A 22,320-nucleotide genomic window follows, 5' to 3' on the forward strand; every position below is an offset into this window, starting at 1 on the left:
CATCAGTACGTAGCATCAACAGGTTAGTGTTCATCACGAATGTGGTTTTGCAGTCAGTGCAATGTTTACCAATGTGGAGTTGGCAGATGCCCATTTGATGTACGGATTAGCACGGGGCAATAGCCGTGGCGCGGTACGTTTGTATCGAGACAGATTTCCAGAACGAAGGTGTCCTGACAGGAAGACGTTCGAAGCAATTGATCGGCATCTTAGGGAGCACAGAACATTCTGGCCTATGTCTCGTGACTGGGAAAGACCTAGAACGACGAGGACACCTGCAATGGATGAGGCAATTCTTCGTGCAGTTGACGATAACCCTAATGTCAGTGTCAGAGAAGTTGCTGCTGTACAAGGTAACGTTGACCACGTCACTGAATGGAGAGTGCTACGGGAGAACCAGTTGTTCCTGTACCATGTAGAGCATGTGCAGGCACTATCAGCAGCTGATTGGCCTCCACGGGTACACTTCTGCGAATGGTTCGTCCAACAATATGTCAATCCTCATTTCTGTGCAAATGTTCTCTTTATGGATGAGGCTTCATTCCAACGTGATCAAATTGTAAATTTTCACAATCAACGTGTGTGGGCTGATGATAATCTGCACACAATTGTGCAATCACGTCATCAACACAGATTTTCTGTGAACGTTTGGGCAGGCATTGTTGGTGATGTCTTGATGGGCCCCATGTTCTTCCACCTACACTCAGTGGGGGATACTCTACCTGTGCTGCAACAACATGTGCCTTTACAAGTACGACACAACATGTGGTTCATGCACGATGGAGCTCCTACACATTTCAGTCGAAATGCTCGTACACTTCTCAACAACAGATTCGGTGACCGATGGATTGGTAGAGGCAGACCAATTCCATGGCCTCCACGCTCTCCTGACCTCAACCCTCTTGACTTTCATTTATGGGGGCATTTGAAAGCTCTTGTCTACGCAACCCCGGTACCAAATGTAGAGACTCTTCGTGCTCGTATTGTGGACGGCTGTGATACAATACGCCATTCTCCAGGGCTGCATCAGCGCATCAGGGATTCCATGCGACGGAGGGTGGATGCATGTATCCTCGCTAACGGAGGACATTTTAAACATTTCTTGTGACAAAGTGTTTGAAGTCACGCTGGTACGTTCTGTTGCTGTGTGTTTCCATTCCATGATTAATGTGATTTGAAGAGAAGTAATAAAATGAGCTCTAACATGGAAAGTAAGCGTTTCCGGACACATGTCCACATAACATATTTTCTTTCTTTGTGTGTGAGGAATGTTTCCTAAAAGTTTGGCCGTACCTTTTTGTAACACCCTGTATAAGTCAGTTCTAGTTACCCATTCCAGCCACTCGATTTATTAATTAGATCGTTTTTTCAGCAGGTGTGTGCACTAAAATGTAGGCTAATAGAACTTGTAATTGCTCTCTGAACTATTGTAAAAGAGTTACTAATATTGGAATCAGTTATTAGAATTGAACTATAAAGAAGGTCGAATCAAGATACCGATTCTAATTTTTGATATTTTAGTGCAGTAGTTTTAGAGAGCAATTACAAATGTTGAAATGCTGTTATGTTTCAACTCTTGCAAAAATAATTTACATATGAATCATGGAACGGTTGGATTTGATTCCAATATTCGCAATTTTTTGTGGATTTTCGTTAGTTGTGTACTGGCTTTTCTTTTAAAATTTAGTGTGTCGGTTTCTCCATATTTAATGCTACTGTTTCATATTTGTTGTCATTCATTTCATTTTCCTTTTGTTCTGTTACTTTTAGTTTCTCCCTGCCCAAAATCCCTACTTTTATGCGCTTCTCCCATTACATTCAGTAATTAACAGTAAGATTAATGCCCTTTTATATTAGTATGACTTCACCATGTGCTTTACTGTAACGCAGTTTAAAGGTTCTCTGTGCTTTTCTACTGTCATAAATTGCGAGAATAATTCTTATCAAATGAAAAATTTTTTTAAAAATTCTTGTTCTTAATTATTTTCATTATTGTCAATTTCAGTTCGTTTTGATACACTTCATAACTAAGTAAATAACTTACTTCATGACTAAGTAAATAACTGTGTGAAATGTGATTGTAATTTTACTGCATGCTACATTTGTTTGTTTATGAGTATGAGCCTTGCTTTCATAGACTGCCTATATGTATCACCTTTGCCTTAGGTATGATGTCATTGTTCAAAGCCGACGACTGGAATCTGACACTAGAATTTGTCCAATATATGCATCTCTGCTTATTCATCATCAATAGGCTCATGAACAACACGACCATTTCTATTCTATATCACTACTGGTGGCAAGAAAGGTGTCTTTGTGGTAACATAAGGAAAAGAAAGGAATGGTTGAGCCCAAACAAAATAGCAATTCCGCGCACAAAGACCTGCATGCATCCATAAGAGATAGTGTTATGCATCTGGTGGAACAGCAACTGTGCAGTGTACTACAAATTACTTCCCCATGGCATACCCATCACTGCTCATATTTATTGTCAACAGCTAAAGCATTTTGCAGATGCAGTCCAAGAGAACAACGACCAGGAGGATTGCGTCAAGTGATGCTAGTCCATGTTAACACCTGCCCGCATTCTTCTAGTCACTATACAGGAATTGAATTGGGAAGTCATTCCATGCCCATCTCATCTGATCTAGCACCATCAGATTTTCACCCTTTCTCATCTCTGTTGAATAACCTCCAAGAAACTTCCTTCCTGGATGAAAAGCACTCCATACTGATGAGTTCTTCACTTCGAGACCATGTGATTTCTACAGTCATAGAATCACAAGTTACGCCAGTATTGGCAGGAAGGAGAATATATTATTGATGACTAAAGTCCATTATGGGTGTCTGTTGTGTTTATTAAACTTATGGAAAAATGTACAAACTTTGCACAACCTGACATTGTACAGTGAATTGTGTGCCCTATTGGACACAGCATGTATGTCAGAAGACTCTCAACTATTGCAGGCTCCCATTTTATCTTGAGGTGACATTACAAGGAAAATATTTGAGATGTATTGGATAGGTTAATGGAAGAACTCGTGCTACTTTACAACATATTATGGATTAGTTCCAAGTAGGAAGCACCAGGCAGCGTATCCTTAATGAGAGGGTTGAGGCAAATTTGGCACCATGAATTAGAAGCAACATATGGGAAAATGTATCACAACCTAAAGCAACTATAGCACCTCTGTTTCTTTTGAAGTTGTTCGTTGGATGTTGGGAAAGCTGCTTGACATAATGTGCAGTTAATTACGGCTGGGCTTGACTGCATACAAACATAGCTGCACATCCACTCACTTGTAACTCATTAGCATGGTGACTGCTGTTGATTCTGTGTACAACAGCTGTGCACACTCTCACATCAGCCTGCACTGTGCTGAGTTGCATTAGTGCAACCAGCCTCATACTACTTTCTTCTTGAGCATACTGGACCTTAACATTGTTTGTCAAATTTGTTATTAGTAATGCATTTTTGTTTGTTTATTTATTTATTCATTCATTCCCTTCTTCCTGTCATCATAGAATTTGCATGTGCTTCAGTTTTACACAGTCTCAGTGCAAACAGTTACAGCTCTTTGTTCAATTCTACCTGTTATGTGCATCCCACTTAAACTCGGTTATTACAGATGCTATGTATAGCAGTGTCTTGTTTCCACTTGCTGTAAATCCACATTTCAGCTATCAGTGAAAAATATTAATCAGTAATATAAATTGGAACAAGAAGTCAGCTAAAGCTATGATGAAGTAGCTGTGCTTTTATGCACAAAGATAAAATTTTCTAAACAGTCACTTTGTACACCAGTGCAATTAGTGAAATGCTGTATGAGGAAAGCATAGGTTATCAAAGTAATAATGCGTAAAGAATAGAAATAATAAATGAATAAAGAAACACTATTCATAGCTAGTTATTGCTGAAACTAGAGAGAGAGAGAGAGAGAGAGAGAGAGAGAGAGAGAGTGTCTGCCAGTATCTGTACATAGAAGTTCTTCAGTAAAAAGTGCAACAATTTGTAAGAACTATGTTTACAGGATTACTTCATTGAGGTGGCTTGTGCAGTTAAGTTCCTCTACAGCTCTGTAGTCTTATTTATGTGACTGTCATTTCGTGTATCAGATCCAGTGGGTACTGTAGGTTATGAATTATTAAAATACGAGGGCAGTTCAATAAGTAATGCAACACATTTTTTTTTCTCGGCCAATTTTGGTTGAAAAAACCGGAAATTTCTTGTGGAATATTTTCAAACATTCCCGCTTCGTCTCGTATAGTTTCATTGACTTCCGACAGGTGGCAGCGCTGTACGGAGCTGTTAAAATGGCGTCTGTAACGGATGTGCGTTGCAAACAACGGGCAGTGATCGAGTTTCTTTTGGCGGAAAACCAGGGCATCTCAGATATTTATAGGCGCTTGCAGAATGTCTACGGTGATCTGGCAGTGGACAAAAGCACGGTGAGTCGTTGGGCAAAGCGTGTGTCATCATCGCCGCAAGGTCAAGCAAGACTGTCTGATCTCCCGCGTGCGGGCCGGCCGTGCACAGCTGTGACTCCTGCAATGGCGGAGCGTGCGAACACACTCGTTCGAGATGATCGACAGATCACCATCAAACAACTCAGTGCTCAACTTGACATCTCTGTTGGTAGTGCTGTCACAATTGTTCACCAGTTGGGATATTCAAAGGTTTGTTCCCGCTGGGTCCCTCGTTGTCTAACCGAACACCATAAAGAGCAAAGGAGAACCATCTGTGCGGAATTGCTTGCTCGTCATGTGGCTGAGGGTGACAATTTCTTGTCAAAGATTGTTACAGGCGATGAAACATGGGTTCATCACTTCGAACCTGAAACAAAACGGCAATCAATGGAGTGGCGCCACACCCACTCCCCTACCAAGAAAAAGTTTAAAGCCATACCCTCAGCTGGTAAAGTCATGGTTACAGTCTTCTGGGACGCTGAAGGGGTTATTCTGTTCGATGTCCTTCCCCATGGTCAAACGATCAACTCTGAAGTGTATTGTGCTACTCTTCAGAAATTGAAGAAACGACTTCAGCGTGTTCGTAGGCACAAAAATCTGAACAAATTTCTCCTTCTTCATGACAACGCAAGACCTCACACAAGTCTTCGCACCCGAGAGGAGCTCACAAAACTTCAGTGGACTGTTCTTGCTCATGCACCCTACAGCCCCGATCTCGCACCGTCGGATTTCCGTATGTTTGGCCCAATGAAGGACGCAATCCGTGGGAGGCACTACGTGGATGACGAAGAAGTTATTGATGCAGTACGACGTTGGCTCCGACATCGACCAGTGGAATGGTACCGTGCAGGCATACAGGCCCTCATTTCAAGGTGGCGTAAGGCCGTAGCATTGAATGGAGATTACGTTGAAAAATAGTGTTGTGTAGCTAAAAGATTGGGGAATAACCTGGTGTATTTCAATGCTGAATAAAACAACCCCTGTTTCAGAAAAAAAATGTGTTGCATTACTTATTGAACTGCCCTCGTAGTAATGTACTGATGATGATGTGATGTAATGCTGTCACCTTTTTTTATACATAAGAACTAGCACATTATGAATGTACATTAATGTTTTAATTATATGGTGCCTGCTCAATGCTAGTGTTTTATAAGTTAAACTAACATTCTTGCTTTAGAATCCCTGTTTTGTATGCTGAAAAAAGAAAGAAAGAAAATGCAGTTCAAAGAGAATGACTTATTCTTCTATTCTTCTTATTTTTGAAGTTTTTTTTTAATTTTTTTTATTTCGCTATGCTGATATCTCATTTAATTTTGTAATGGCATATAAAAAATTTATAATGCCGTATGGGCTATTTAACATATCTTTATTTTGGTAGGAACTACTACAGCTTTTTGGTGTGCCATACGTTATTGCACCAATGGAAGCAGAAGCACAGTGTGCGTTTCTAGATGCTGTTTCATTGACAGATGGAACAATCACAGATGACAGTGATATTTGGCTTTTTGGTGGACAGAATGTTTACAAAAATTTCTTCAACCAGAAAAAGCATGTTCTGCAGTTCAAGGCAGCTGAAATCCAACGATATTTCAGTGAGTTTTTATTGCTTTTGTACTGATAATTTGCAGTGATTGAATAAAAGTATAATTAATTCTCAGGGTGAACAATTTAAAACTTTTATTTTGCTTTGACATTGCACGATCTGGGAACAGCTAAATCGTGAAAAGGTCAGCAGTATGTTCAGCTGTGTGGAGCAGAAATTATAGACAGGATGGGACATGATATTTTATAGGTTGTTCTAATTAGATATTCTGTGCCTTTGCATGATAACATTGCATAAATCTGACACTTCTGCTGTCTTCCCTCACCCTTTTTCGAGTAGCTCAGGACCCTCGGCCATTCGTAATAAACTGTGCTCATACGAAATGTAAATGTGGTAACTGGGAAATGTTGACCCTCTTAAGGTAATAGGAAATAAACAATTGATGTCCTTTCTGCAGATTGTAAGGTCTGTTTCCGTGATGACGGATTTGGAAGATGATCGTAAGGCGAGGTTCATCTGGTATCCCAGTCCGACAATTTTGACATCCCGCCAAAAGGCACAGACGTAGATGACAGCCGCTAGACGCCGCCCCTATAACCTGCGAGTGCTGCTGTCGCTGCCGTAGTGCTGTGCCCAGACCGTGCCCACCACACCAGCCTGTCGCCACTTGTGACGGTCCTATAAAGCCGGCAGCGTTGGGGCTCAAACTGCAGTCGCGTTGGGGCTCAAACTGCAGTCGTGTTCTTACAACACTCGTGATCATTTATGTATTCATCATTGCTCTGGGCACTGATAGTTGCCGCATCTTGATATCCAATTTGGTTTTGCTCTCTGGTCTGGACATTTCGCTGTGTGACCTTTGTTGTCAGTTGTCCCTGTTGTGTGTGGCTGTGTTGTACAGGCGATTCCTCGTCGACCTGTTGGCTGGTGTGCTACAGTCTTGCTCAATTCTAGTTACTAGAATTGGTAAGGAGGTATAAGGCTAACAGTGCATTGTGGGCACAAAACTTGTGCAGCTTGTGCAACAGTGACAGCTGCTCCTGTGACAGCAATTGAAACAGCAGTTCTAACAGCAAATGGACCTTTCAAATCAGAAAATTCAGCTTCTGTCGGAACGAATACAGGTGCGAGGTTCCCAACCCATCCAAACTGTGCTCACCTCCCAGACAGACTCCTGCCCACCCACATTTCCACCATTTAACAATACGAAGGAGTATTGAGACATGTATTTGCAGTAGCGGAAACACCACTTGGCAGCTTTTTGTGTTTCTGATGTTGCTCTCTGAAGGTCACTTCCCCAGAGACGTTTTTTTTATTTAAGAAGTTGGCTCCCCTCTCAAACTTGGTTGCACTCACTTTCGAGGAAATGTGTCAGTTACTGTCGAACTATTATTCACAATTGTTCCACACGGTTCTGACCTGTCAATTTCTTGCCATCCCCCTCCCACCTCTTTCACATACAATTCACTTTGCTTTTTACTCTTGTTAATTCTTGCATGATGTTTTAGCAGTAATCTCTGTCTTGCATATTACCAATCTTTCACCTGTAAACACTCAGATTTTCAAATCTTGTCCATTGCAGTTCCCAATAACCAGTCTTTCTTTCTCATCCCATGCTGTACGTCTCCCATGACCCATGGTTCTGGGTGACTTTTCGGAACTCTACCCTTTTTCCTAAATCTCACCAGTCCTTTTCCTTCATCCTTCTTCATTCCCCTTCAAGCCTTCTGCCAGAAAAAGGAACCACTAGCTCTGAAAGCTAGCATACTGTAATATCTTGCTGTCACTTGATGAGTAGATTCTTTTATCTATCCAATTAATTATATCTTGAAAGACTGATTATTTTTGTTGACATTTTAAGCACTAAATTAGATTTTGGAATTCCTGTGAAGATCCTCTTCAGTGGAGTAGAAGAAGTTGCCGAACAGAAAATATTAATCAGAAAATTGAGAAATTTTCCATTAGACATATCCTTATACCGTATTTACTCGAATCTAAGCCACACCCGAAAAATGAGACTCGAAATCAAGGAAAACAATTTTTCCAGAATCTAAGCCGCTCCTGAAATTTGAGACTCGAAATTCAAGGTGAGAGAAAAGTTTTAGACCGCCCCTCCAAATCGAAAAACAGTTGGTCCATTGTAACGTGAAACACAATTGAGGTCGAATGGATGAAGATACAGCTACAGTAGTTTGGTTCGAGTCGTAAGCTTAACAGTTAAGCTTTACCAGGTAGCCATTGCTATGTCAGGTGCTCCGTCCGTATTTATACGAGTACCCTTCCTTTTTCGTGTGCTTCATCTGGTTTGAATCGATTGCTTATTTTGCTTTGATCTGATAAGTGCCGTTCTCTTTGTTATAGGTGTTTATGTCACTCTAAGCTGAAAATGCATTATTGTACTGTGTCATGCATTGTTTGTTACATTCTGATAATGTGTGTTTACGACCTGTCGCCGCTCGCGGCAAGGCTTGCTTTTGTGCGAGCTACCGCGGCTTACAATTAAAAAAAAAAAGGGAAAAAAAGAGAGGAATTGCCTCATAAGCGAAACAATGGCGAGAGTCTATTTGTTGTTACTTAAACTGCTGCTTTCTTTGATAATGATCAACAAGAACCAAATAACAGACTGCGTATGATAGAAGATGTTCTGAACGAGAGTTTAGCGAAAATTTTTCTCTGTTTGAAAATCTTTGCAGACGACTTCTTTAGTACATTACATTCTGCACAGAAATTAGGGTCATCTTAGATTTAAAAATCTAGTCAGTTGTCGTGCTTAGTTTCTGACTGTATCACTATTCAGCATAAGAATAATACAAATATAAACATGACATTGTATGTATATTCTTCCGCGTTTGCTGTTCTAGTTTCGTAGTTTATTAGGCAGACAGGATTTAAATGAAATAGCAGCAAACACGAAAGACTACATTGCATAATGTTTACATTCTTCTACCTTTTAATTTAGTTACTGACGCAGAGGTTTTGGCGCCAGTATTTATCTTTGTGCCTGCAAAGCACACCTGTCTAGCGCGACATATATTTGACGGCAGAAGTTAGTTGTGGCAACACCTACCAACATTTTTTAGAACTTCCGCTTACTTTGCACTCGATTCTAAGCCACAGGCGGTTTTTTGGATTACAAAAACTGGAAAAAAGTGCGGTTTAGATTCGAGTAAATACGGTACTCCATGGAAGATTATCTTCATGGTAATTCAAAAACCCAATTTATTTATTTTAACATAATTTACATTAGCACTGTAATATTATAATATTTAGTAGCTTTAAACAATTGTCTTGTATTGCTCTTGATTAAAATGTAAATTTCTGTGCCCCATTTAATAAATATGGGTTGCCTTCACTAAGTCATTGAGAGTTTCACAACAAACATCATTTGATCTTTAGAGGTTATGAGAAGTTTGCACCAGACATATTTGAGGGAGGCACTGATCACTACACACCCCTCTTTTTGGAATCCTTGAACTATGGCTAACCTAATGTAATTTAATGTTATTACTGCTGATAGCCTATGTACATTGCCAAGAGTATGTTTTGAGTGGCCATTCTTGAAGACAGTGCATACTCATATCACCACCAGTGTAAAGTGACAGGAGCCATTGTTCTTCTGACCAGGCAACTCATTTCCATTGTCCTCTGGCACAATAAAGATTTTCCTATGTGCACAGCAGTTTTAACTGAAGACATTTGGGTTAACTGGGGTCTTACACAAGTCATCTGTTGCAGAATATGAACTAAATGCTCTGTAGCAACATATTGTCTTGACCTACTCTGAAAGAGCAGTTGAATCGTCTTTCAGAGCATGTTTGCATCAGTTTTATGTAAGAAATGCACAATGTATATTTTGTGACTCATTCTCTTAAGACAACAGTTATTCACTACACTAGCATAAGTATCCAGTAACATGCAACAAAAGCAAATAAGGCCACAGTAAAATAAAATAAGTGTCCTCATCTTTTTATAAAAGAATTCACACAACTGAATACAGGGAGGTTGTCAAAGGATGGGTGACATTGATAGGCAATGATGGAAACCATCACAGTAGTTAGTTAGCTCCTTGGCTGATAAAGTACACCAGTCAACAGGTGCTGAATCAGTTTAGCCACCTCATACACAGTCATAGACGACTTGCACAATGGTAAGAGCTGTACGGTGCATTATCTGGCAGAGTCTGTAAATGTAGCATCATTGTCTAGATCGATAGCTCCATGTCTTCCATTGGTACATCCAGCAGAGTTACAGGTGTGTGTGTGTGTGTGTGTGTGTGTGTGTGTGTATGTGTGTCTATTTATGAGCAACAATGGACTGCAGTGTGTGATCAATCATTTCTTCAGTGACTGCTTTTCGTAGTAGTGACCTGAAATGATAATGGGAAATGTTTACTTTCTGGTTCTTAATGTTCCGTCTGTGCTCCCATTGTTCTTTGTGCAGTGAGATCATTAATTAATGTAAGTGAAATAGTGAAATGCCCCATTTACATTCATGCGACACCTCATATGTTTTTAATGCATTGTGTCCACAAATTCTGTGACAGTAAAAAGAATAAAAATATAAGTAGACAATTGCAATAGCTTTATCCTTGTAACAGTCATTCTTGTCTTTTATTTCACAGGATTGACACGCAGGCAGCTTATAGTACTGGCTTTGCTGGTTGGTAGTGATTACACTACTGGATTATCAGGCATTGGCCCTGTAACAGCATTGGAGATCATTTCAGCCTTTCCTTGTGGAAATGAAGATTCTGTAGAAGCAATCACCAGGGGATTGAGAAAGTTTCGTGAATGGCTTATCACAGGAAAAGCTGCTGGACCTGGTGGGAGATCAGCACTCAGGCATAAGCTAAGAGACATTAAACTAAGTGAAGGTTTGTTTTCCTGATAAGATTGTTCAATCTGTAGCACATGTGAAGAAAATTTAGTCAAAAATGTGTGAATTTAAAAGTGTACTTAGATCATATTAGCTTTTCTGGCTTACGTGTCTTGTGAAGATAAAGGACTAGCTTCATTGTCACCAAAGGTGACAAGAGAAAAAGTATGTGGGTGATAGAAGATTGCTTTGACAATTTCATATATATCTTCCAGAATATGTTATATTTTTAAAAAGTCATTGGTTATGGTGCTTTCACTTACATATACATTAAAAAGCTTTGTCGTTCTTCACAATATTCGAAGCAGAAGAGTAATAGCAACTGGCCAAATCTCATTCTTTCATAACTTCTGAACAGTTACTTTGTATAGAAGAAAGAACAAATGGGAAATAGGAAGTAAGACTAGCACACACAAATGCTGGATGATAGAAAAAAGTTATTTTCAGCCCTGGATTTGGAGAACAAATTGAAAATACAGTTTCCTATACAAATTAAATATGTCTGTAATTTTTTGGTACTTTTCTCACTGTCCCTCAAGATATGAGGCAAATTTTCAGGTGTATTAAGCGAATTCCACTGAAAATATTTTTCAGAGAGTAGTAGTATCACAAGAGTACCACATTAGTGGTCATCTCGTCAGAGGAAGCAGTCATGTGTCAAAGGGCTGTGTGCTATTTAAAATCTGATGAGAGTAACTTCATCATATTATTTTGGTTGAAGAGAAGTATGCTACTGCAGTATTGTGAGCATCACAGTTTGCAGGGCTTTACCGTACATCTCCCTCTACTGTGTGCTACATCTTAATAGCATTATTGTACACAAGGGGAAGCACAGCGAGTTAAACTGTACAAATGGCATGTCTTCTGGGTTCTGATTACTGCTGCTTTTCCCTCTGATTATCAGGATTATGACACAACTTCTCTATGCCTTTGCTGCTTTAAAAAGTTATCGTGTATGTTTTCAACTAATTTATTTGCTGAATGGCCCACAAAAATCACAGGAAATCAGACCAGATCTCTGCTCTAGAATCCTCAAAATCATGTAATCTTTAACATATGCAATATATTTATTAGGTAAATTAATCCTGAAGATGTAGTCAAATAAAATGATGGAACAGGCAATTCCCCCACCTCAACTCCCGTTCCCCTCATGCACTTGGATCTATAAGCAGTGTCTCAAAATTGAGAAGTATGGTTAACATCACACTGAAATTAAACTTAAAAGATGCTAGAAGTGGAAGTCTCTGTATTCCAGCAAATATAAAAGTACATGAGCCTTAAAAGTAACCACGTTGAAAATTTGTTGCATCTTCTGAAGCGACATTCATATCTGCCCTCCTAAAATCTGAAAGGTGCTATTTTGCTCAGATTCTGAGTGACCAGATAGCTTGTGGATGAATGTTATATGTGCACTGTGTGCATGAACAGTCAATAAGTGTAAAATCAAGGGTCAATGTGTGTGTTTAGAGTTTGTAAACATGTTATACTATGAGAAGCTGCAGTCAGTCAAGTGACGACAGCTTTCCCAGAGCACAGAGGCAAGGTGTAGGTTTAAGCCAACAGCTAGGTGGTAGTTTCCATCCCTGCTGCAACGCAGCAGTCACACCATTTTGTTTGTGAGTTGACACAGCTTCTAATAATAAGCAATGTGTTTTGATTTTCGTGTATGCTCTTTAGCTTCAATTATGAAAGTTTATGCATGTTTGTGTATTTATTGGACACAGTTCCACGATTTAATAAATGTCTAATATATATTTCCACTGTCTTTTTGACCCTTCGCTCCCAGCTCCAAGCAGTGCTGGCTTCCATCATGCAGCTTGAGACTGTTGCTAATAGGAATCACTGTGGGGACCAGATGTGCAGATGCAAGGGACATTGAGCATGTCCCTTGTTTCCCATGATCAGTTCGCTGTGGCCGCCAGTGAGATTGACCTCTCATCCGTGATCAAATGGAAGGTCGCTTCAAGGTGTGGCAGCCAGCGAAAGACTTTCTGAAGGGCTGATTGAAGGACCTCCCTGGTTTGCCTGATGAACAGGTTTCAGGGAATGTCTTTGTCTGATGAAGATCCTGAGCCAGATGCAGTCGCTTTCTGTGTTTCAGAGGAAGCCTCTAGGATTGCATGCTCTGGACGGTCACAGAGGGTGCGGTTACTGGTAGTTGGGAGCATAATGTGGCCCCCTAAGCTGTTCTGTCATGGGACATGAAAACACACATGGATGTGGATCTGAGGATATAACAGCATGGAATTCCATGCTTCACTGCACTGCGGAGCATGAAATGAAGAATTTGGCATGTCAGATTTTTGCCTCATGGGGAGGATCATGGCCAATGAAATGTGACATCATTTTACATTACAAGCAGAACATAGGAGCCATCATGTAGTATGGTGTTAAATTTCATATTTGCTGTTTTTTTTTTCTTATAGAGTGTGTGGTGTGAGTATGAGCTGTTTCAAACCATCACAAAATTGAGCATCTCTCAAAAATGTGTCCTTTTAGCTATGATTTGTTATAATAATATGATGGGACACTACATCTCAGTAGATGAGGGCATCCTGGAGTTGATGTTTTTAGCATTATAACTTATGTGCTACAAAAGCACAATGGTGATCTATCAAAATCTTGTCTTTCAGATAAATTTGCATATTAAATATGAAGTAATGACATTTGTAGGTACAGTCTTTAGACACTGTAGGCCATGTATGGAGGTGCGATTGTTAGATAGTTATGTCGAAGTTGTAGCACAATTAGTAGTGCCATGAACTTTTGAGTTGTTTAGAGCAAGATAAGAGGTTTGCGCCTGCCATCTTCCATTCCCCCACCCCCTTCCCAGCTTTTCTTGCCTAAGAAATTCTGGGTTTTTCTTATTCTTTTAAGAGAAGTATTTTCTCAAAAGACAATAATGTATTTGCTGCAGTTCTTGTTCCAAAGGCCAATGACAGGAATATTCCTCTAGTGGCCAGAAATCTTATTGTGGCTAACAGTGTAGTACTGAAAGTAAACACAAGTCATACTCACTGGAAAGTTCTGTTATTTTGAAACTTTCTGTAAAATACATGTACCTGTCTCTGTGTTTATGGATTTGTTTATGTTTGTATCTTGCCATTAAATAGCCTTTTCAATGATGGTGAAAAACTTAGAAAAAATCTCCTCTTCCATTTGAATGAAATTATGAAACGAATCTCAATCTTGAAATCTATTTGATGAAGGACGTTATTGGAGTTTTTTTTTTTTTTAGTATATAAAACATCGAGAATATGCATAATATGCAAGTGCAAACTGACATTAGACACTATACCTTAACTACCATATTTAGCTGAGTATAAGATAACGCTGGATATAAGACAAACCCCCCATTTTTTGAGAGCTTCCTGGAGAAGAAAAATATTATTTTTAAGATCTTCTGGGTAATCAGAAATACAAACTGTTTTATTGACATAAAGTATCTGCCAAAAAGTAAACATTGTACCTATTCTAAACTTACGCTATTTATTGATTGTCTACATTTTGCTAATACCAAGAGAAATAAGATAAATGGTTTACATTAACTTTCAGACAATTTCATTTTCTACCTTTTTTGCTTATTAACCCTGATGTCTGTGGTATCACTATTTTTAATATCATCATCCTTTTAATAGCACAGCTATGAAATTATGTCTTCATTATCATAAATATTTGGCTGTTTCTTTCCAATATGTTGCTATTCCTGAGGTGGTATTACAGTGGGACCTGAGAACACAGCTGTTTCTTTTTCTGACTACATATTTGATTTTATATCTATACTGAGGTGAGCTCTCTGAGCTCTCAGTCAAGCTGGTGTCACTGTTCCCCTTCCAACCCTTTTGCAGTGCTGAGCTTGAGCACCGGTGAAAAACAGACTGAAATATACTCTAATGTGCAGGTCATATGTAACAACACTATCTAATACATAAATTAAAGATGGCAATTCTGATTCAGTCCTGTTTTCAAACTTTTTCTCATCCCACAATTTAGTGATATCTGTTGGTATTATCTCCACAACAGGTCTTGCCACTGTAATTTATTCTCACGATAACAGTTACCAGCTGTTTTATGTGATTTATTCCCTTTGTTAGACATTTCATTCTGGATTAATTTTTCTTCTTTGAATATCACTATCATGTTCTAAAACTGATTAAAAGCAGATAACATCTATACCCAGTATTTTAACATGTGAACAGTGACTGAATTTCTCATTTGCAATCCACTTAGTAAGTCAAAGTAGTCGCTCATTACCAAGTAAAATATTGGTCTGGCTTCAACACTTCCGTTTTTGTATGTCACTTTTATTTAAAAGGCATCTTTAATGTTTGTGTACAGTACCCATACATGTATGAGAACGTTTGTTGTAAATCCAACAAAAGTTTGTAATGTGATAGAAATTTCCTCCTACATTTCACAAAACTGTCAAATTTTAATCAGAGCAATAGCCTATTGCATTAGCTGATTCATAATTTCTCGCATATCAGTTCCCCAAAGCTGTGTGATTCAGTGTCATGTTATTTTTTGGCATATTGCGAAATCTTGAGCCAGTTGGAATGTGAATATCGTTTGCTGAGTGCTGCCATTCTGAATTGTGCAAAATGAATCTGCACGTGACGTGAATAGCCAAAGCTTCATCTCTAAAGGTTAGGCTAATCCTACATAGTCTACTAAACAATGTAAGAATGTTGAACTCAGCAGCAGTAGTTTAATCTACGAATATAAGACGACCTTGTATTTTTCAAATGACAAATTTGGGAAAAAAACTTTGTCTTATAATTGAGTAAATACCGTATATTCAATTTAAATCCCAAAATGGGATGAAAATTCAATTGAGTTAACAGTGATTTCTAGTAGTATGTACCTCAGATCATTGTACAGCATTATGTGGTGTTCCTCTACCAGCAAGTCACTGTTCAAATCATGTTAACAAGCTTGTCCTGTATACTAATGGCACTGGCTGTCATGAGTTCCGATGTCATGTCTACTTCCGTGTCACCGTTATCTACCTCAGCCTGTGTGAGGACAGCTTTAGGGATATGACTGCCAAGTAAGGGAAGAAACTTGGCAGTCATATCCCTAAAGCTGTCTTCACACAGGCTGAGGTAGCTAACGGTGACATGACATCGGAACTCATGACAGCCAGTGCCATTAGTATACAGGACAAGCTTGTTAACATGATTTGAACAGTGACTTGCTGGTAGAGGAACACCACATAATGCTGTACAATGATCTGAGGTACATACTACTGGAAATCACTGTTAACTCAACTGAATTTTCATCCCATTTTGGGATTTAAGTGTGCAAACTGGGGTGAGTCATCCTGAATTTGAAATGGATGCTTCTGGATGTCGTGAAGACCATAGTATGCAGCCAGCTGCAGATGGTGGCTCATGTTGGTCCTAATGTTGTGTGTCATTTTTTATTGAAAGAGATTCTCTGGATTTGGGTGACTGTGTGAAGGGGTAAAAACTGTCTGTTTTTTTTTTTTTTTTTTTTTTTGCGAGATGAAGGCAGAGCTTACTATCTGCAGCATCGTCCACAGTATTAATTTGTGGATTTTTGGTACAGCGTCAAAACGGAGGGTCTGAATCAGAGGCTCTGTCATTTCTGCAACCATTTAGACTGCACATTCCTTAACTTGTGTCACAGGGTGTTGGGGCATTGGATCCTGCTTCATAGATTAGGTGTCCACTACACTTAGAAGGCAGCTACAGAGGTAGCGGGGGCTGTGTAGTGTGGACTGGGCAGTTTTTTAGGTTACAGGGTCTCCAGCAATTACAAAAAGGGTATAAGTCTGAAGACTGCCGGGCAAACGCAAGGAGGGTAGACCTAGCAACAGTTTTTATTGTAGTTGTAAATTTTTGTGACTGCATTGGAAAAGAACCAGAGCTCCAAGCACTAATAGGAAGCACTGAAGCTCAAATCATTATAGTACTGGAAGCTGCCTGAATCAGAGATAAGTTCAGCCAAAATTTTTACAAAGAACCAATCGTTGTTTGGAAAGGATAGATTAAATACAGTTAGTGGTGGAGTGTTTATTGCCGTTATGTAAAGTACACCACATGCAAGGCACAATTAGTACTTTTTCTGCATGATAGCAATGTTGATGTTACTGATGACAGTGCTACTGAAGCAGGGTAAACACTGTTTTCCAAAATGCCTTCGGCAAAGAGGATGAAATAAATGTTCCGCAATTTGAATCAAGTACAGCTGCTGACATGAGTTACTGAGAATCAGATGTCCCTGGTGTAGCAAAACAGCTTAAACCACATAATAAAGGCAAGTCCTCCAAATCAGATTGTATACCAGTTAGTTACCTTTCAGAGTATGCTGATACAATAGCTTTGTATGTAACAGTTGTATACAATCATTCGCTCAGCAAAAGATCCACACCTAAAGACTGGAAAATTTCAAAAGTCAAGAAAGGAAATAGGAGTAATTCACTGAATTACAGACCCATATCACTAATGTTGATGTTCAATAGGATTTTGGAACATATATGTGGTGGTTATAACTAAACTTTTGTTACTTAAGAGGGCTCTCATGAAAATCGAGTGATCATAGTACAATGAAACTTAGTGGAAACATTTGTAAGGACTTGTGGAAGATAAACAATGAATAAATTATTGAAAGAAATACATGAGAGCATAACATTCGTTAATTGCATACCATGTTTACATTTATGATTACAAACAGTGCTCAGTTTAATCATCATCTGCATCACTGACAACCTGGAACTGCACTAGAGATGCCATTTCACATTTGTTTGCAGCACCATGAAATGCTCAACTACCATGGCACAGATCATGCACTCTTGATGCTCACACATTGTGTCCAGCATTCTCAGCCTTGGCAGCAGTAACTTATTCAACAATCTGTGGTACAATTGGCAGTCGGCTTCTCCCAAGAGCAGTTCCGAAATCGCCATTTCATGCAGACTTCCAAGTCTTGTTATTCAACCTCAGTGCAGAAAAAGGACCTCTTCGTATTCCTTTAATGCATCGGTACTGGTACAGGAAGATTTAAGTGTTGGTTTTCCCTTCACGCTGTTAGAGATTGGAACTGCAGAGAAATAATATGAAATTGGTTTGTTGAACCCCCTTCCAGGCATTTAATTGTTAATTTCAGAGTAGTCACTTTAAAAATAGATGTATACTTTGTTCACATTTTCTTTAGCACTGGCAGAGAAGGCTGCAGTGAGTGGTGGGTTTTACTTCCTTCCTGTGCAGTACTGTGACAGGTAGTAGTAGTAAATAAATGGAATCAGCTCTACCCTGCAAACTGACTGCTGTGGGAAGTGAGGGGGTGATAGTGATGGCAATCTAACCTAAGAGATAGTAACTATATTCTGTTCTTAATTAGAAGAAACAATTGATATAGAACTGACTTTTGGAGGTAATGCCCCCTTAAATATTTTTTTGTGGTCCAGTATACCAGAATCATCCTCCAACAGTTCACTAGAAAATGAGAGGAAACATTGAACAGTTATGGTACTTTATCAAAGGTTGGCAGTAACTGAAGCAATTTTTTGCCCAAAAACCTACAATTTCTGCCGATTCTTGTATAAGGAACACAGAACTAAAGATTGAGTAAACAAACAAATACTAACTAACTTGGTGTGTGTGTGTGTGTGTGTGTGTGTGTGTGTGTGTGTGTGTGTGTGTGTGTGTGTGTGTGTGTGTGTGTTTACTGCTGATACTTATTGGTTGTTGATGTTTGCACAGGATTCCCTAACACTGCTGTTGTAGAAGCATATGTCTTTCCTGAGATTGATCATTCGAAAGAAACGTTTACGTGGAGCACTCCTGATGTGTCAGCACTGCGAAATTTTGCAAGAGAGAAGTTTGGGTGGACGCAGATGAGGACTGATGAAATTCTTTTACCTGTATTGAAGAGACTCGGTGAGAGAAATGTAAGTAAATGGATTCCCACATTTACAAATTGGTTTCACCAGGAAAACATCATCAATATAAATTTGTGATCAATGTAATTTTATTGAGCCGAACATAAACGTCTGGAGTGAAAGATCACTGTCATATACATGTAGGTAAGAAACCTAAAGTACCGGAGTGGCCAAGCGCTTCTAGGCGCTACAGTCTGGAACCGCGTGACCGCTACGGTCGCAGGTTCGAATCCTGCCACAGGCATGGATGTATGTGATGTCCTTAGGTTGGTTAGGTTTAAGTAGTTCTAAGTTCTAGGGGACTGATGACCTCAGAAGTTAAGTCCCATAGTGCTCAGAGTCATTTGAACCATTTTTGAAACCTAAAGTAAAAATTTAGGAAACAGACAACATGAAGTTGTTCTTATTGTGGGCTATATCAGTATATCTTTATTTTAGTTCAGAGCATCTATTATTCTTGTCACTGTTCTACCTATTTTCACTCTTCTGGTTTTTATTTTCCCCTAGTTTGAAATTTGTATTGATCAGATCTTATACCTCTTGACGACAGAAATTTTATTGTGGCAAATATTATAATTATTTAATTTTTACATTTGTTTTTATGGGTGGGGCTATTATTATAAGTGAGCATCTGACCATAGTTGGAAAGAAGTGTTACGAATGCAGATATGGTGTTCATAATTTCCTCTTTGGTGCAGAATGGGCTTCTTAATGTAATCATTCATATTGGATTGGAGCTGCTGTCATGGGTGTTAACTTATCCACTGGTCACAGTTGTGGTCTTCACCAGTACCTTTCTACCTTGCTGTAGCCCCACTCCTGATCATTCGTATTGCTATACACTGTTCTGTGGTCATCACAATATGAACTCTTAATGTAGATAAATACCAACTCAGCGATTGATTGCTGGATGCAGTGTGCCTACACCAAATGTTGTGATAACACTGGAAGTAGGCCCTCTTCGTGTATTAGTTTTTTTTTTTTTTTTTTTTTTTTTTTTTTTTTTTTTTTTTTTTTTTTTTTTCCTGACACAAATAACGTACTGAAGCACACTAAAAGATTTAACACCTTTGCTGGTTTTGCTAATCATAATGTTAAATGCTTAACTTGTGTAGATCTGATTTCAAATCTCATTGGACAGTTTCTTTCTCTGTCTTGTTATGAGAAGTTGCTTCACATTCTGTAGTGAAACATAGGTGCAGAAAAACATCAAAAACAAGTGAGAAACAGATTGTATATAATGTCTTCAAAAAGTTTTTAGAAAAAAATCTGTTGCCCCTGATACAACATTTTCAGAAATAACCTCTGCAAAATATGAAAAACATTTCCCTATTCAGTTGATAGCACAGGCTATGGAAGCATATCCATTTATAGAGTTGGGACATTTAAAAATTGAACTACGAGTTGACTTCAGACAATAAGGCTTTCAAATCATAAGTGGCGGTTATCTACAGATGGTAGTATTTCCAAATCATGAATGGTACTACCACAATCTTGTTCAGTCCTTGATTGAAATAACTTTTAGAAACAAGCGAACTTTTGAGGATTGTTTGCTGGGTACCTATGACTACTGCTGCTGAGACCAAGGGATGCTTCTCAACTCTGATGAGGATCATGACTTTTTAAGTAGTATAATTAATTGGCAATGCTCTCCATAGAAAAGGACAGTTGTAGACATATTTGCTTCAAAGAAGAATGGAAGACTGCACTGTGTGTACATTAATTGCACGTAGGTATGTTTCTGTCATATACAGATGATGTTGACATTATTTTAGGCCAGTTTATTTATTCATAGCTTTATTTTATAATAAAAGTGTATCTGTTACACATGAACTTCATAGTGATTATTACTGACATTGATAATTTTGAATGCGCATTTGCCAATGCTCATAAGTATGACGAGTTAGTGCTAGGTCTGTAAGAGCACATTATTGATAGGTTATTAATCAGAAACAAATAAAGGATACACATGTATGTATATGTAAGAGGCGGAGTGAAGCCATCTTGCTATATAATGGCAATGTCGACAAGAGATGTTCACAATGAAAACACTTTGCACCAAGACTGGGTCAGGGCAAAACACATCATCAGCATTTTTTGTAAACTGGGCAGCAGGCTTCACCAGAATGTAGTGGGTCAGGGCAGCCAAACAGACTCACATCGCCTTCGTTATGTGATGAAAGAAAGGCTAACACAAATGCAACAAACAGGACCAAAAGCTTTTACTAAACAGTTCTTTACTATAACAAACTCAGCACAGCAGAAGGAAAACAGCTGATACCTCCATAGTAGAAGCACTATGCAGTCATGACAAATGAAGTCTGGTGAACATCGTCCACTACTTCACTCCATTGATACTCCAGCAGTTTAGTTCATAAGGGAGTCAGTCAGACAGATCGGTGGCGCACTCGATTCACTGACTGCAGCGAAGTGATGTCTGGCATAAGTGTGTTGTTGATTTCTTGCACACTATGGAGAACAGCAGCCACTACTGGGAGATGATGATGATGATGATGATTGGTTTGTGGGGCACTCAACTGCACGGTTATCAGTGCCTGTACAAATTCCCAATCTTTACTCAGTCCATTCTTGTGACTTCCACGAATGAAGATGAAATGATGAGGACAACACAAACACCCAGTCTTCTCGAGGAAGGTGAAAATCCCTGACCCCGCCAGGAATCGAACCCGGGACCACATGCTTGGGAAGCAAGAACGCAAGCGCAAAACCACGAACTGCGGACATTACTGGGAGAGATAGCTACCTTGTCGTAATCACCAGTTACAGAGTTCAACACCACAGTCTGCCCCTGTCACTGAAGGGAAGACTTAGAGGTCTTTCATAAGCATTGCAGGTGTTCGAGGAGAACTTGTGTCACTATTTGCCACAAGTAATGGCAATTCACCCCTAAGGTATGTGCATAAGGATAGCCAACCCATCGAGAAAGTGCTTCATAGTTCTGTTGACGAAGAGTTGTAATTCACTACCACTCCAGGTAACATAAGTTGAAAGCTACCTTCAAACTACCCACAGAATCTGGCCTGATTGAGGAACAATGATGGCAAATAACAGCCATCTGCATCAGTTTTTGGATGCTTTCAAATCTAGAGTGGAGAAAAGACAGACAAAAGGGCCTATGGAAGCACACTGTATCAACACTAGAGATCATACACAAATTAGCCAGCATTCATGTAGGGCATTGCTGGCTATGCAATGTATAACCCAGGAAGAAGTGGAGAAGATGGTGCAAGGTGATATCATTGAACTTTCAGAGACTGCTTGGTCTTCTCATGTGTTCCTTGTGAAGAAGGAGATCGATACATGGCATTTCTATGTTGATTACAAATGAATGAACAAAATAGTGAAGAAAGATGTCTACCCATTGCAGTGCATTGCCGTGCATTGGTGTCATGCTAGACTTTTTAAAAGGAGCAAAATATTTGTAAACTACACGCTTAGAGGCAGGCAACTGACAAGTTGAAGTTGACAATACCCAAGGGAAAAGACTGCCTCTGTCAGTTCAAAGAAA

General features: G+C 39.2%; 1 protein-coding gene across 3 annotated transcripts in view; it reads left to right on the forward strand.

Moving 5' to 3' along the window:
• LOC124777847 (DNA excision repair protein ERCC-5 homolog) overlaps nucleotides 1–22,320 on the forward strand; it is a 147,981-nt gene that overhangs the window by 117,664 nt on the left and 7,997 nt on the right. For all 3 annotated transcript variants that reach the window (XM_047253383.1, XM_047253380.1, XM_047253381.1), the window contains exons 9-11: nucleotides 5,846–6,059; nucleotides 10,632–10,883; nucleotides 18,613–18,800. In XM_047253383.1, the coding sequence (XP_047109339.1) occupies nucleotides 5,846–6,059; nucleotides 10,632–10,883; nucleotides 18,613–18,800 (654 nt within the window). The remainder of the gene's footprint in view (nucleotides 1–5,845; nucleotides 6,060–10,631; nucleotides 10,884–18,612; nucleotides 18,801–22,320) is intronic.

Source organism: Schistocerca piceifrons, chromosome 2 (genome assembly GCF_021461385.2).
Source record: "Schistocerca piceifrons isolate TAMUIC-IGC-003096 chromosome 2, iqSchPice1.1, whole genome shotgun sequence".
Classification (NCBI taxonomy): domain Eukaryota; kingdom Metazoa; phylum Arthropoda; class Insecta; order Orthoptera; family Acrididae; genus Schistocerca; species Schistocerca piceifrons.